The sequence below is a fragment of the Microcaecilia unicolor genome, chromosome 7 (assembly GCF_901765095.1).
Source record: "Microcaecilia unicolor chromosome 7, aMicUni1.1, whole genome shotgun sequence".
Classification (NCBI taxonomy): domain Eukaryota; kingdom Metazoa; phylum Chordata; class Amphibia; order Gymnophiona; family Siphonopidae; genus Microcaecilia; species Microcaecilia unicolor.
This window is the reverse complement of record NC_044037.1, coordinates 3786765-3803976: the sequence shown is the minus strand read 5'-3', so window position 1 is coordinate 3803976 and position 17212 is coordinate 3786765. Positions and strand designations below refer to the sequence as shown.

Genomic DNA, 17212 nt, shown 5'->3' with positions numbered 1-17212 from the left:
CAGACCCCTGGGGAACCCCACTAACTACCCATCTCCATTGAGAATACTGACCATTTAACCCTACTCTCTGTTTTCTGGCTTTTAACCAGTTTTTAATCCACAAAAGAACACTACCTCCTATCCCATGACTCTCCAATTTCCTCTGGAATCTTTCATGAGGTACTTTGCCAAACGCCTTCTGAAAATCCAGATACACAATATCGACCGGCTCACCTTTATCCACATGTTTGTTCACCCCTTCAAAGAAATGTAATAGGTTGGTGAGGCAAGATTTCCCTTCACTAAATCCATGTTGGCTTTGTCTCATTAATCCATGCTTTTGAATATGCTCATTAATTTTGTTCTTTATAATAGTCTCTACCATTTTGCCCGGTACTGACATCAGGCTCTCCGATCTATAATTTCCTGGATCACCTCTGGAACCTTTTTAAAAAATCGGCGTTACATTGGTCACCCTCCAATCTTCCAGTACCACACTCGATTTTAAGGATAAATTACATATTTCTACCAATAGCTCCGCAAGCTCATTTTTCAGTTCTATCAGTTCTCTGGGATGAATACCATCCGGTTCAGGAGATTTGCTACTCCTCAGTTTGTAGAACTGCCCCATTACATCCTCCAGGTTTACAGAGAATTCATTAAGTTTCTCCGACTCGTCAGCTTCGAATACCATTTCCAGCGCCGATATCCCACCCAAATCTTCCTCGGTGAAGACCGAAGCAAAGAATTAATTTAATCTCTCCACTATGGCTTTGTCTTCCCTGATCGCCCTTTTTACTCCTCGGTCATCTAGCAGTCCAACCGATTCTTTTGCCGGCTTCCTGCTTTTAACATACCTAAAAAAAGTTTTACTATATGTTTTTTGCTTCCAACGCAATCTTTTTTTTGAAGTCCCTCTTAGCTTTCCTTATCAGCGCTTTGCATTTGACTTGACATTCCTTATGCTGTTTCTTATTATTTTCAGTCAGTTCCTTCCATTTTCTGAAGGATTTTCTTTTAGCTCTAATAGCTTCCTTCACCTTTGCCAGAGGATGTGGTAACAGCAGTTAGTGTATCTGGGTTTAAAAAAGGTTTGGTAAAATTCCTGGAGGAAAAGTCCATAGTCTACTATAGAGACAGACATGGGAAGCAACTGCTTGCCCTGGGATTTGTAGTATGGAGTGTTGCCACGATTTGGGTTTCTGCCAGGTACTTGTGACCTGGCTTGCCCACTGTTTGGAAAACAGAATACAGGGCTAGATGGACCATTGGTCTGACTGAGTATGGCTACTCTTATGTTCTTGAGGATTTTCTTTTAGCTCTAAGTTTCCTTCACCTCATTTTTTAACCATGCCGGCTGTTGTTTGGTCTTCCTTCCTCCTTTTTTAATAGACGGAATATATTAGGCCTGGGCTTCCAGGATGGTATTTGTGAACAGTATCCATGCCTGATGTAAATTTTTGACTTTTGTAGCTGCTCCTCTCATTTTTTTTCACTGTTCTGATTTTTGAAAGTTAAATGGTAACATATTGGATTTGCTAATGTATTGGATTTCCTGTATTTACTCTAAAGTCAATATGAAATCTGCACCAGATCATGCAGTTCCATAACTGCTGAAGAGGCCACTAGACCACCAGGGCACGATAATAAGGTACAGGAGTGGTGGAGAGCGGTAGTGAATGGAGTCATCTGGGTGGAAAATTGGGAAGGGGGTATACATGGGGGGGGGGGGGGTAGGGGGAATCTGGTTTTCTTGGGGGGGGGGTAGGTCAAAAGGACAGTGGATGATATTTTATGTCTTCTTTTTTGTTAGGGCAAATATAGTAACTCTAACAAGGTCGGAGGGGGGGCACTATTTTATTAATGAAGGCGTACAATAAAGATTCCCCTTAACGATCTGACTTCCTAATTATTCCAATCACATCTATTAAGGCACCCTCCTATCTGTTCATCCTAATTACATCCTCACAACTGAATATTATATCTTGTCCTGATATCATTATGTTATGTTGATCTTTCAACCCACTTCCAATCCAATATGATTTACTTATGCGCTCTTATTTGTAATAACTGTAAAATTATTATTCCGTTAATATGATTGCTTTGATATTCTATGTACCCGTCTGTATCTATATTTTGAAATTCTTATCCTATATTGTGTACATGTTGCTATAACATTTTTGTAAGCCACATTGAGCCTGCAAATAGGTGGGAAAATGTGGGATACAAGTGCAGCAAATAAATAAATTACACGTTGATGTGGACAGTTGCCAGGTTTATGATTCTTGTTAAAAGCCATTGCAGGTATAAATAGGAAGAAGGAATGAGAATTTACAAAGCTGCAGATCCGGATGTTGAGGGACGTTCATTCCTTGAGGAGTTGTACGCGTCCATCTTACTCAACAACCTCGCATCGCGAGCGCCCCCTACTTGTTGTTTTATATATATATATACCGATGACCATTACACCGTTCTATGCGTCCACTTGCGCTATGATTTATTCATTTTTAAAAATAAAACAGTGCAATGACAGAATACACGAGAAAACATTATTTTATAAACACCATAACATCGACCTGTCGATCATCAACCAAATTAGTGAGTGACGCAACGCAAGTTCCAACAGTGGTGACGTCACGCTTCAGACGACCAATCAGCACAAGACCCTCCCGCCCCGCTCCAGCCAGCGCCTGATGTCACAGCGTTTTCCGGCGACGTAAGCTGCCGTAGCGCGGTCACCGAGGTCGCGATATCCCGGAAGTGACGTCTTCTTCAGCCAGCTGACGGAGCAGGAGGAGGAGGAGGAGGAAGACCGTGGGTGCTGCTTCGGCTCGCTCGCTGCCGTTAGACAGGGGTGGCGCGCGCTCTCTCTCTCTCTTTCGTCCCGCTTCTCTTCTCGTCGGCTGCGCGCTCGGTGCCACTATGTCGTCGACCGGCGGCGGAGAGTTCGGAAACCCGCTGCGGAAGTTCAAGCTGGTGTTCCTGGGCGAGCAGAGCGGTGAGTTGGGCGGGGGAGGGGCCCCGGGCTGACAGCCTTCACGGGTGGGGTGGGGCGGGGGCGGCTCCTTTGACTTGGATCGTCATTGCCCAGTTACACTAGTCCTAAAGGGTGAAAATATGGTGTCCTTTAAATGAATGGATATTGAGAAAATGGCTAGACATCTTGTTATCATTGTGCTCCAGCTGAGAAGGAGTAGGGGTTCCAGTTTATTTTTAATTTACAAGAGAAATGTAGTTATAGCAGGAAAAAAAAGGCCATGTTTTGCAATTGGTGCACTGTTTAATGCCAACGAAAATATATATATATATATATATATATATATATATATATATATAATAGTGAAACGTCTGCTCTGGTAGTCTAGGCGTGATTCAGAGCTTTTTCTTATGCTCTGCCTCAGTAATAGAGATAGCAAATATAGTACAACATATCATCTAATCTAATAGAGGGAGCTATAGTGAGGGGTATAGACTTGGAAGATAAATGTGACAACAGAGGTCACTTAGAGGCTCCTTTTCAAAACAGTAGACTTACAAAGTTACTGTGTAACTATGTAAGTCTGTGTGCTTTGAAAATGAGTCCCGTTAACTTGCAGGTATCTCAGCTTGCAGTGATCAGCAGGTAGTAAAGGCGGACTCTTGGGCGCTTACAGAGAGGAATGGCCAGTAGGAAAAAGGAGGTGATGATGCCCTTGTGTAAGACTCTGGAGGAACCTCATTTAGAATACTGTGTACAATTCTGGAGAAAAAGAAACAGGATGGAGAAGTTGATCCAGAGGGTGGCTACTGAAAGGCAGTGCTCATCATCATAAAGCGTATGGGGACAGACTTAGAGATCTCAATACGTATACTTTAGAAGAAAGATGGGAGAGAGATGTGCGTTTGTCATGTGGTTAATAGGCGAATTATAAATGATATAGTGGAGGAGTGGCCTAGTGGTTATGGTGGTGGTCTCTGGTCCTGGTGAACTGGAGAACTGAGTTCAATTCCCACTTCAAGCACAGGTAGCTCCTTGTGACTCTGGGCAAGTCACTTAATCCTCCATTGCCCCATGTAAGCCACATTGAGCCTGCCATGAGTGGGAAAGTGTGGGGTACAAATGTAACAAAAAAAATATATACATAAGTAGGTATTTAAAAGTCATAAGAAGCAAGTCTCATTCGGTTGAAAGGAAGTCTGGAATGAGGGGGCAAAAGAAGGTAAAAAGGTGGTGAATTGGTGGAACGGCCGCATGGTGGAGGTGATGGAGATGAAAGCTTGGGACAAGTACATAGGATCGCTTGGCATGGATGGGCAGATAGGCCATATGGTCCTCATCTGCCTTAAATTTTCTGCATTTTTTTCTCTGTTCTCTATCTAAAGGAATGGGAAAGAAACATGAAGTTTTAAAATGTTTATGAAGTTTGCTAGGCATGGATTTGGCAGCCTGTCAATCTCAGAAGGTCTGTCCTCATGGAGAATGTTTTTTGTTTACCATGTAAGTTTGTACCTGTGGCAACTGATGGTTAATTAACTTGCCTTAGGAATCAAGGAAATAACCTACTCTACTTGAATGTGCCACACCATAAACTAAATTCAAATCAGAATCTGTACTAATCAAATGGGTTATCTTTATTCCAGAAAACTGCAATATTGCCCTTATCTATCATTTCACTTCCTGTTTAAACCATTTAATCTAAGGAAAGGGGAAGGTGTTGACTTTACCTGCTTTGGCTTGTACTCTACAAGTTAGCATAGAAATAGAAAACACATAAAAAAAATGGAGATTGTGAGCTCTCTAGGGCCAGAGAAATTACCTGTATTTATTTTATTTATTTAGATTTTGCTCACACCTTTTTCAGTAGTAGCTCAAGGTGAGTTACATTTAGGTACTCTGGATATTTCTCTGTCTCAGGAGGGCTCATAATCTTAAGTTTATATCTGAGGCAATGGAGGGTTAAGTGACGTGCCCAAGATCACAAGGAACATCAGTGGGATTTGAACCGGGCACCTCTGGATTGCAAGACCGGTGCTCTAACCACTAGGCCACTCCTCCACTCCAATGTATGTAATATGTAAACCGCTTTTGTTATACCACAGAAAGGTAGTATATCAAGAATCCAGTTTAAAAAAGATTGATAGTAGATAAAGACCTGTGGCCTGTCCTGTTTGCCCATCTGTATCAGCTACTAAACTGAACTCCATAATCCCTTCCTCTCCCTCCGAGATAGTATGTGCTTGTCCCTTGCTTCCTTGAATTCAAATATAGTATGACTTCAATTATCTAGACTATCCTCTGCAGGGGGTGGTCCTGATAATCATAATTCTGGATGATTAGACATACCTACTTCTTAAAATGAGCATACAATCAGTGCATTGTATGTTGAACATTAGTTTTATTTTCAACAATAAGTGTGAAAAGATTACAAAGTACTGTATTTGTAGTTCATACATTACTGTATTTCTATTTAAAAAGGGAAATGTATTGTAATACAGTATTTAAAAGTAAAGTACAGTTGTACATACACTACTGTATTTCTGTTTTAAAAAGGAAATAATTCTTAATTTCTTCAAGGCCGGTTTTCATTTCTCTCCTGCAAGATCATATAGTCTTTTCAGACAGAGGAGCTGGGTCCCACTGCTTTCTTCCTGCTTTTCCAGTTAAGCCATTGCTGTATTTTCTGCGTGGTGTCGGTCCCACATCAGCATTAACCTGGTGATCATTGGTTTCTGATTCTTCATGTTCCTTGTCCTGTACCGATTCCATCTGTTATGATCTGATTCCCTGGATCATTGCATTGCTGCATATATTCATTCACTGACATTCTTAACATCACAATCAGAGCAACCAGGAACCTGTAAGAAGATCTTTGGCAATGTTTTTAAGGACATCATCATCATCTTCTCCATGTCTTTCTGATTTGTTTAGAATTATATTCCACGCATTTTTCAGGGTTTGGTTTTTAACCTGATTCCAAGCATCAGCAACTATGTAGGAACAATCTTTTATGTTCAGTTCTCTTATGAATTGGATCATGCCATGGCTGCATTGCAGATGTTACATGTGGTGGTAAAAAAGCACTTTGAATTTACCTTCCTCTCGCTGTAGATTTTCTGCTGTAGAATGTGAAGGTAAATTGTCCAACAGTAAAATGATGTTTCCATCTTTTCCTGTACAAAGCTGAAATCTTTTCACCTCAAGTGTCGTTCCAGTCAAGGAAAACCTTGCAGCTCATCCAGGCATTTTTTTGGCTTCTGTACAATAGTGGAAGGTTATGTATGTTTTTGAATGCATTAGGGAGTTTTAGATTTACCAATCAGCAATAGCTCTAACTTATGATTACCGGTTGCATTTCCCCCAACCAACAGTGTGACACGTTCTTTAGATGACTTGAATCCAGGAGCAGATTGCGCCTTGCGACTAACCAATGATTTACTGGGGAGCAATTTCAAAGTCAGACCTGTTTTGTCTGCATTATAAACACAATAGGGGTCATAGTTCTTCATAAGGTCATTAAATTGAACAAGGAAGTCATTGCTGGCAAGGCTTTTCTCTGCTGCGTGTCAGTCAGGCAGTAAAGGAAAGGGCAGGGTTTTTCTCTACCGCATCTCCGCTTCCGTTTACGTCATTTCCTGCAACAGACTCTGCGGACCATGAGGGTGATTTGCTGGGAAGTTACTGTTCTACCTGGTTGATTTAAAAGGGGGGGAACAATGGGCCACAGGCGAGGGAAATGAGATGGAGGTGATCTGTGTGGACATGTTCCCACTCTGGTTAATGGACATCCGGATAATCGGCATTGGACTGTACAATCCTCGCCTCCACTCTGCCTCTGAAAGGCTGTTCCATACATCCATCATATTCTATAAAGAAGTATTTCCACAGATTACTGTTAAGTCTATCCATTACAGGCCTCTAGTGATCCATTGTTCCAAAGCCACTGGTTGACCTGGGATCGGTAGCATGGAATCTTGCTACTATTTGAGATTCTGGAAGCAGGAAACTGGTCTTCATGGACCATCGGTCTGACCCAGTATGACTGTTCTTATGTACTAAGCCTCCTTTCTGTTGAGACTATACAGGAGACAGCTAATGCAGAGGGGTCATAGCCACTTATGTAGTTAATGGAAAAAAAATTGGACGAGAAGGATATGAGGGATGTGGCTCTTCACTTCGAAGAGTCATGTATGTGCTTAAAGATGTCTTAACAGAATTACAGACCCTCAGACCTTTATGACAAAGGCATCTTTGAAAATAGTTGTAACCAGCAATGTTGGTGTTAGGAAACTGGGATTGGGAAGTGTTATCCTAGCCTGGGGACACAGCAGGATATTCACAATGAATATACATATAATTTGCATGCACTGCGCCCATTGTATTTAAAAAAAGCAGAATGTAAGATGGGGGAATTTATATGTGGAGTATAGGAAACACCAGACATCACAAAACAATTAGACAAAACTGTGGATATGGCCACATATATAAAATTACATCTTTAAATACACTTAAAATAATCAAACTGCCTCAGTAAATGCTCAGTACTTTGGACCTTCCTTTGATCATTATTATTTTTGTATGTTTTTAAATTTTACAATATAATATCACAAGTCATAAATCTTATAGAAAAGGTTAAAAGAAATGAGAGAAGCAGTAACACAAAAACCCTCTAAGATCTTCACTAATCCTCAAATGGAGGGAGGAGAATCTGTACACAATCAACAAGAAAATTCTGAAAGCAATATGGCAGAAACAGTGATATCATTTAGCATTGTTTTGCATCTTCTGTGATGGTAATGGAGAACTAGCTTCTACCATGGGAGCCACGACAGCAGGTGGTGCCAACTGTTCTGTATTAGAAACTTCTTTTAAGCAACCGGCCATTTTCCTTGACCTAAGTCATCCAGCAAGCAAACCCTTAGGCCTCAAATCTAGGCTCTAGGTTTTTAAACTTGCACCATATCTCTACAGGTTCAGCTAATTTGTCTTTAAGACAGGTTAACAATTGTTTAATCAAACCTGTGGGCATTAGATTGGGCACTGTAGGCATGCTAGAGGTACTTATATATCAGAGAACATTACCAGATAGCAATACTATGGACTCGTGTCTAGGGAGGTGTACCTCTATAGCCCGAATGACAAGCTAGCTGTTGTAAAAGAAACCATGGCACAGATGGAATATATTATTGTTAATTATGTAAAGAAAAAATATGTATATAAACAGTACTGAAGCAAAATGCCAAGCAAAATACAAAAATAACTTGCTATAAAAATAGATTATCACCAGAATAGATAATATAATATGATTACCCTAACGGACTAACTAAAGGAGTGACTACACAACCAAGTACAATTCTGAAATCCTAATAATTTGTATAAGAACTTATTACACGTCTTATGCAAAATACAGTGATCTGCTGAATACACAAACCAGAAGTCCTGACGTAAACCTATCTGTCTCAGACAAACTGAGGACTAATTATCCCCGTGACTGTAGGTAAATATATCCTGTTATCTTACCTTGCTGTCTGTCACAGATTCCCAATGGTAGAGAAGAGGAGTTCCTCAGAGTCTCGAAATGAAAACCTCAGCGAGCCTCCCAGTCCACGAATAAGGTCCGAGAGTTGAATTCTGGATGCAAATGGTACAGTCTTAGATAAGGCCTGATGTTGTAGCTGAGCAGGCCTCGTCAGTTGGTTACAAGGCACGCAGTTCACTTATGTTAGGAAAATCAGTCTCTGGCACTTCCGAGCGTTCTATCCACCTGCAAATCCTCCGGTGTTTCTCTCTTCTTCTCGTGTTCCTCAACTCTCTTCAGTCCACCCTTTTGGTATCCAAGGGTCAGATGAAACCTGTGGACCAATCACATACGATGACACAATGTCCAGCCAGTTTCATGGTCATGAAGAGAGCCTTTGTTATAGATGGCATGCAAACTCCCTCTCTGATCGCATACTCCTGGAGCCGTGTCTCTGTCTCCTCCAATGTTCCCAGGAGATAACGGGGCTAGTTTGCAACAAAGAATATGTCCTTGGATGAAGTAATCTTGCAAGGCTCAGCAGTAATTCCTTTCTGTAACCAAGCTGGTTTCTGATAGTTACAGATGTATTCAGGCCACAGGCTCTAGAATCCATATTGTTATAAGAATGGTTCAGGCTTGTATAGGCCAAGACCAGCAAAGGTGAGATCTCAGGTAAATACCCCTACAGCACTGTTTACAAGGAAATCTTTAAAAAAAAAAAACCCCACACACAAAAAAACAACCTAACATCTGATTTCAGCATCAGAAATTGCTTCCTTCACTTCTGTGTACTTCAGCAACATCAGAGAAAAGTCAAACATAGTGACCTATAAACTGGAAGTTCTTAAAACAAAAATAATTCTAGAAGCCAGTCCTGATTGTGATTGAAGGCACATGTAACCAGCAAAGTGGCAGAGTCCACCTGAGTGGAATTGGAAGCTTCCAGGACATCAGTAAGTTCCAAACTGTCCACGGATAAGCTGACCACCACCCTGAGAAGGGTCCTTTTCTTCTCTCCGCATCATGAGGCAGGTAGAAGGCACTTACCAAAGGTAGAACTAATTCTGGAGTAACTTTACTGAAGTTACATATTTGTTAAATATTTTCACAGAAACAGAGAAACATATAGGCAGATAAAGACCATATGGTCTATTCAGTCTGCCCATCCATGCCATTTACTCTCCTTATGTACTTGTCCCAAGTTCTCTTGAATTTAGAGACTGTTCTCGTCTCCATCACTTCTACCGGAAGGCCGTTCCACAAATTCACAACCCTTTCCATGAAGAAGTATTTCCCTGGGTTACTTCTGAGTCTGTACTGCCTCTTTGGTATGCAGATCTCTCTCATTAATATTCATTATGGATATCCTGAAAACCTGACTGGCTGGGGTGCCTCCAGGACCAGGTTTGGGAACCATTGCATTAGGGTAATTGGCTTTATCGTGCATTGATCTATTGGAATTGAAAAAAGTTTAATAAGGATACTTTTTTTTTTGTTTGTTTAAATGGAACACAAACCATAACATTGTCTGCATTGTCTAGGGAGGTGTACCTCTATAGCCCGAATGACAAGCTAGCTGTTGTAAAAGAAACCATGGCACAGATGGAATATATTATTGTTTATTATGTAAAGAAAAAATATGTATATAAACAGTACTGAAGCAAAATGCCAAGCAAAATACAAAAATAACTTGCTATAAAAATAGATTATCACCAGAATAGATAATATAATATGATTACCCTAACGGACTAACTAAAGGAGTGACTACACAACCAAGTACAATTCTGAAATCCTAATAATTTGTATAAGAACTTATTACATGTCTTATGCAAAATACAGTTCACCTTGCGTTGGCAAACCTCAGGTCTCCCCCAGATTCACAAGATTGATCAGTACTACACTTGAGGCGTCACTGACCCCTGTCTATTCTGGAAGTATTTCTATAGCAATGGCAGGGAGTTGCAACCAAACTTGCCTAACTACCTCTCTGCCTGGGAAAATAAATGCAAGGCTGTGCTAGATTCTATTGCGCCTCTACATCTTAAAACTTCCTATATCCGCAGCTCAGCACCCTGGTTCTCCGCTGATCTTAGAGCCTTAAAAACAGAGACAAGAAGACTTGAAAGAGCTTGGCGTAAATGGAAAACTGATCTTGCCCTGGGGCTTGGAAACACTGTCACCGTAAATATAAGTATGCCATCCGGCAAGCAAAGCGTTCTTACTTTTCATCTAAGTTACACCCTTTTTATGTCCCGGCCAGCAGACTGTATCAGCTACTAAACTCCTTCCTTGACACCCGAAAGCTTGAAGTCTCCAGTGTTGCCACTTACTTTAAAGAGAAACTCTTAACCTTGCGGTCTTCTACTGTTAGTTGTTTTTCTGACGTGGATGATTTCTTGGAATCGTTGGCTATACCTATGGATTTCTGTCCGGCCGATCGCATTTGGACCAACTTCAATCGTCTATTGCTTGATAACATATCCACTGCCTTACTAAAGTTCTCCAACAAGTATTGTAGATTGGATGTCTGTCCTACCCATCTTCTAAAAGTCGCCCCAAGGTGTTTTGTTGAAGATCTGACTTGCTACCTAAACTTCATGTTAAGCTCTGGTTCTTTCCCGCCAGACCATGGTAACATTCTTCTCACCCCTATTCCGAAGAACCTTAAGATAAAACCAGATGTTATCTCTAATTACCGCCCAGTGGCTTCGATACCATTGGTTACCAAGTTAATGGAGAGTATGGTTAACGCCCAGCTCAGTGAATTCCTGGCTGACTATGATATCCTTCACCACTTGCAGTCAGGTTTCCGTGCTCAATATAGTACAGAGACTGTTCTAGTCACCCTCTTATCAAACTTTAAATGAGAGCTATCCATCGGATGGAAGGTACTATTGCTCCAATTTGACATGTCAAGCGCCTTTGATATGGTGGACCATGACCTGTTATTACATCTGTTAGACTCATTCGGCATAGGCGGGTCTGTTTTACACTGGTTTGAGGGCTTCTTGACCACTGGAACTTACCAGGTCACAGTGAATTCTGCTACTTCTGCTCCGTGGAATGCCTCTTGCGGGGTACCACAGGGCTCTCCCCTTTCACCAGCCTTATTCAATATTATGTTGATGCCTTTAGCCTCAGCTCTAGCAAAATTAGACCTAAATCCTTTCATCTATGCTGACGATATTACCACCTACATCCTCTTTCATACCACCGTATCAGAAATCGCTAATCTCATCGAATCTTGCTTCTCCACTATTGAGCACTGGGCTCAGATGTTTCGCTTTAAACTAAACAAGGATAAAACTCAATGTCTCGTACTCTCGTCCACCCATACCCAAATAACTGACACAACACTTCCAGTAAAGGGCTACGTTCTTCCAGTTGCCAACAGTCTGCGACTTTTAGGAGTTCACCTAGACATGCACCTCCAGTCGGATAATCATGTGCATTTGGTCTCCAAAAGAATGTTTAATGCTATGTGGAGGCTCCGGCGCATTTGATATTTCCTTACCAAAGATCTGTTCCGTACACTTGTGCATTGGCTAGTCCTCTCCCACCTAGATTATTGTAGCGGAATTTATGCGGGCTGCAAGGCCACTTTACTGAAAAAGTTCCAAACAGTCCTGAACACTGCCGCGAGACTGATTCTGGGAGAACATCATTTTGCACATGCCGAGCTTCTGCGCTTCAGACTCCATTGGCTACCTGTAAAGGAGCATATTATTTTTAAGCTCTGCTCCTTAACCCAGAAAATCATCTATGGGCTTGCTCCGGTATATATGCTCCCCTTGATTGACCTTCCACCCAGGAATGCCACACCTGCAGCATGGTCATATCTCCATCTACACTTCCCAAACTGTAAGGGTGTCAAGTGTAAGAAGATTTTCACTTCTTCTTTCCGCTAATGGTGCCCTAAATACTGGAATGCTCTCCCGCAGCACCTCAAAACGCAAGTGGACCACATCCTCTTCAAAAAGTTGCTGAAGTCTCACTTCTTTGTCAAAGCTTACTCCCCTAGTTTCTCTTCTGATCGATGCACCCTTCTTGAACCCCACCCTGCTTGGTTTCCCATTGTTAGCTGCTGCTCCTTCTGGCTATTCTCTGTCCTCTTTGCAATATTTCCTTTATTGTAAATTTTCTTAATTTACTGTAAGCCACATTGTGCCTGCATGAGTGGGAAAATGTGGGATACAAATGAACCATAAATAAACAGAGAAGGTAGGAAACAGAACAGGTCTTAAAATGTCACATATGGGTTGTATTACAATATAGAAGATTTCAGGGTAGGAGAAAATTAAGGGCCTCTTATCAAACCGGTCAGCAATGCAAACTGAGCGCATTCAAAGTGAACGGGCGGCATTACCGCTCTGGAAACCACTAGCGTGACTTGATAAGAGGCCGTAAGGATCCAGTGATCACAGTACAGTATGAAGTGTCTTGGTACTGGAATAGGGTAATCCCAGTTCATAAATAGCTGAATATTTACATATATGCATACTTACAAAGTTTTCATCATGTAACTTAAAGGTTATTACAGAATGTGTGTATTGGTATTAGAACATAAACTGTATACTTTATTTTAATTTTATCCCAAGATAAAAATTCTTGATACAGCAAAAGGACAAGACAATTACTGTAGTTTTAGAGGAAAATTAAAATGTATGCAAAGGAAAAACATTTCTCTATATTGTCCTTCAAATCCTTAGTCATAAACTGTATCTTTGAATACAACAAAAGCCTTCTCAAAATATAAATCAGGTAGAATAAACTTAGATTCATTAGCACCACACTTTCCAATATATAGTTTAGTAAATTGAAACCTGGCTGTTGCCACTGAAGAGTCCCTCTACATTGTGAACTGCATATGGTCTCTTGCTTACAATCCAAAAGAATAGAATCTTCAGGAAAGTCAATTTAGATCCTCATCTTCTTTGACCTGAATTGTCCTGTGGGAAATTGGTTGCTTTACTCTTATTTATTTGTTACATTTGTATCCCACATTTTCCCACCTATTTGCAGGCTCAATGTGGCTTACATTGTACCGTGAAGGCCTTTGCCAACTCCAGTAGAGAAACAAATACAAAGTGAAGTTATAGTCAAATAAGGTTCATATGTTAGATACATTGGGAATCATAGAGAAGGAGAGTTATATAGTGTTCATTACAAGCTTTAGTTGCATTGTGTTGCAGGGTTCAGACACTTAAGTTGGGTCCGGAAGGGTATGCCTTATTGAACAGGTTGGTCTTTAGTGATTTCTGGAAGTTCAAGTGGTCATACGTTGTTTTCATTTTGGTAATGCATTCCACAGTTGTGTTCAAATGTCGGAGAAGCTAGATGCATAAGTTGATTTGTATTTGAGTCCTTTACAGCTTGGGTAGTGGAGATTTAAGTATGTACGTGTTGATACGACTGTGTTTCTGGTTGGTAGGTCTATGAGGCCAGTCATGTGTCCTGGGGCTTCGCCATAAATAATTTTATGGACCAGGGTACAGATTTTGAAAGCAATACGTTCTTTGATTGGGAGCCAGTGCAATTTTTCTCAGAGGGGTTTGGTGCTTTCGAATCGCGTTTTTCCAAATATGAGTGGCTGCTGTGTTTTGAGCGGTCTGAAGTTTTTTTATGAGCTGCTTTTTGCATCCCGCATAGATTCCATTGCAGTAGTCAGTATGGCTTAGTACCATTGATTGTATCAGGTTGCAGAATGTTTCCCTCGGGAAGAATGGTTTCATGCGTTTGAGTTTCCACATTGAGTGGAACATTTTCTTGGTTGTAGAGTTCAATTGGCTCTTGAGTGTAAGGTTACCGTCGATTGTGACCCCGAGGATTTTCAGGCTATCTGAGATAGGGTGGGTGTGATCTGGGGTATTTAAATTAGTGTGTTTGTGTGTGTTGTGTTGGGATGAGAGGATGAGACAGTGTGTTTTTTCTGTGTTGAGTTTTAGTTGGAAAGCATTTGCCCATGAGGTCTTGGTATTCATGCTGAGATTGATTTCGTTGGTGATTCCTGTCAGGCCATGTTTGAAAGGAATGTATATTGTAACATCGTCTGCATAGATGAATGGGTTGAAACCTTGGGTGGATAGGGACTTTGCTAGTGGGGTCATCATTAAGTTGAAGAGGATTGGTGATAGTGTTGATCGTTGAGGTACTCCGCAATCTGCTTTCCACGGTGGTGATATGTTTGAGTTAGATTTCACTTGGTATGTTCTGGTGGATAGGAAACCCTTCATCCAACTGAGCATGTTTCCGCTAATCCCGAAGTAGTTTAGGAGTCTTAGTAGTATATTATGGTTTACCATGTCGAATGCACTAGACATGTCGAATTGGAGGAGAAGTATGCTTTTGCCTATTGCTATTTCCTGCTTGAATTTGGCCAGGAGGGTAGTTAGTACTGTTTCGGTACTGTGGAGGGGGCAATTCATGTAGTATTGAGAATTTGTTTATGTAATTAGTAAGTTGTTTGGTTACTTTCCATCAGTTCAACGGCTAGTGGGATGGATGCTACTGGACGGTAGTTGGTAAGTTCATTTGTATTTTTCTTGGTATCTTTTGGAATAGGGGTGAGTAGGATGTTACCGTTTTCCTTCGGGAAGAGACCTTGTTGGAGCATGAAGTTTAGGTGGGATGCAAGGTCTGTTATGAAGCGGTCGGGGGCGGATTTTATCAGGTAGCTGGGGTTGGTGTCCAATTTGCAGTGAGTGTTGGAGAACCTATGGATCGCATGGTTAATTGTTTTGGTTGAGAGGAGAGCGAAGTTTGACCAGGTTCGGTCTGCTGGGTATTCTCCTGAGGTTGGGTCCATACAATTGATGAAACTTTTGGAATTTACACCGGCTGCAAAGAACATACCCTTAAGAAACTCTAGACAGCGCAGAACACGGCGGCGAGGCTACTATTTGTCAAATCTCGGTTTGAGGCAGCAAAACACCTTCGTGAGAAGCTCCACTGGCTCCCGATTAAAGAACATATCGAATTCAAAATCTGTGCCCTTACCCACAAGATTGTATACGGGGAAGCTTATATGTACAGCCTGGTTGACCTCCCTCCCAGAAATTCCGAGAAGTTGTCCCGTACCTACCTCTATCTCCACTTTCCTAACTACAGGAACTTAAGATACAAGCTACTCTTTGCCTCCTCCTTTTGCTTTATATGTCCCCGTTAACTGGAATGCTGTACCATCAACATTAAGAGAGACAGCCGATCACAGTCTGTTCAAGAAGTCCCTAAAGACCTACCTCTGTGATCGTTCATACTCCTCTGCTGTTTGATCTCTTGCAATCCCGCATTCCTTCTCCTGCTGTTTCCCTCCCTCCCCCTCATCTGCCTTATTCTCTGTTTTGTGCTAGTTATTATGTAGTTCTTTTCATCAAATGTTGTAAGCCACATAGAGCCTGCCTTGGTGGGATTATGTGGGATATAAATGTTCACAATAAATAAAATAAATAAATATTGGTAGTGTTCTGAGGAAGTGTGCTACGTAGTTTTACAATTTTGTCATTGAAGTATTTGGCAAGTTGGTCTGCCGTTGGGGTGTCTGTGTTGGTTGTGGTGACCAAGGTAGTGTCTAGGAGTTTGTGTACGAGTTGGTATAGTTTCTTTGTGTCTTTGTAATCTGGTCTTATTTTAGTTTTATAGTATGACCTTTTGGACTGTCTTATTGCGTATTTGTATTTTCATTGTATTTGTTTCCAAGCGTTGAGTGTGTGATCATTTTTGTTTTTTGTCCATGCTCGTTTAAGCTTCCTGGTTTGTGTTTTTAGTTGAACCATGGTATTGAGTTATGTCTTCATGATGATCTTGTTTGTAAGGGTGCTATTTCGTCTAGTATGCTTCTGCATCTTTTGTCCCATTCGGAGAGGTAGTGTACGGAGTCCATATGTGCTGTCCATTCGTTATTGTATACATGCTGGTAGAATGTTTTCAGATCTATTTGGCCTCTTGTGCTGTAGGTTGTATGTTCTTGTGTGCGGTATGAGCCCTTCTTCCGCCAGTTTAGGGATAGGTTTAGTTTGTAGTGATCAGTCCAAGGTGCTTCTGTCCATTTAATGTCTGTTGTTATCAGTTTCTGGTCTGTGGACAATTTATGTATGAAGACTAGAGGACATGCCATCAGGTCTCAAAGAAATAATTTCACTCAATGCATAACTAACGTGCAGTTTGTTGCAAGAGAATGAGGTGAAAGCAATAGCTGGGTTTAAAAGTTTGGACTTTCCTCCAGGAACTTGAGATCCCTTCCCATGGTTTCTACTTCCTCTAGAGTATCCATTCTATTGGCTATCTTCATGTCATTCGCAAAAAGGCAAACTTTTTCTTCTAACCCTTCAGCAATGTCTTACACAAATATATTAAACAGAATCAGCCCCAGCACTGACCCCTGAGGCACTCAACTACTTGCCTTCCTTTCCTCGGAGCTGCTTCCATTTACCACCACCCTCTGCTGCCTGTCGGTCAACCATTTTCAGCAATGATTCCATTATTTTTCCTACCACTGATGTGAGGCTTACCTGCTTGTAACTGCCCACTTCTTCCTTTCTCCGCTTTTGTGAAGAGGGACCACATCAGATTGTCTCCAATCCCTTGGAACCTCTCCTGTCTCTAAAGAACTATTAAATCCTTAAGAGGTCCTGCCAGGACTTCTCTGAGCTCCCTCAGTATCCTGGGATGTATCCCATCCTGCCCCATAGCTTTGTCCACTTTCAGATTTTCAAGCTATTTTTAAATGCTTTCTTCCA

The 17212-nt window shown here is 41.3% G+C and overlaps 1 protein-coding gene across 4 annotated transcripts in view; it reads left to right on the top strand.

The window, feature by feature from the left end:
- The first annotated feature begins 2703 nt into the window (after window positions 1-2703).
- RAB41 (RAB41, member RAS oncogene family) overlaps window positions 2704-17212 on the top strand; it is a 94309-nt gene continuing 79800 nt past the window's right edge. For 2 of the 4 annotated variants that reach the window (XR_003942938.1, XM_030210634.1), the window contains exon 1: window positions 2704-2977. Coding sequence is in view for 3 of the 4 variants with exons in the window: in XM_030210634.1 (XP_030066494.1) it covers window positions 2902-2977 (76 nt within the window). In the remaining variant the exon portion in view is untranslated. The remainder of the gene's footprint in view (window positions 2978-17212) is intronic. The other 2 variants (XM_030210632.1, XM_030210633.1) reach the window with 2 other exon arrangements.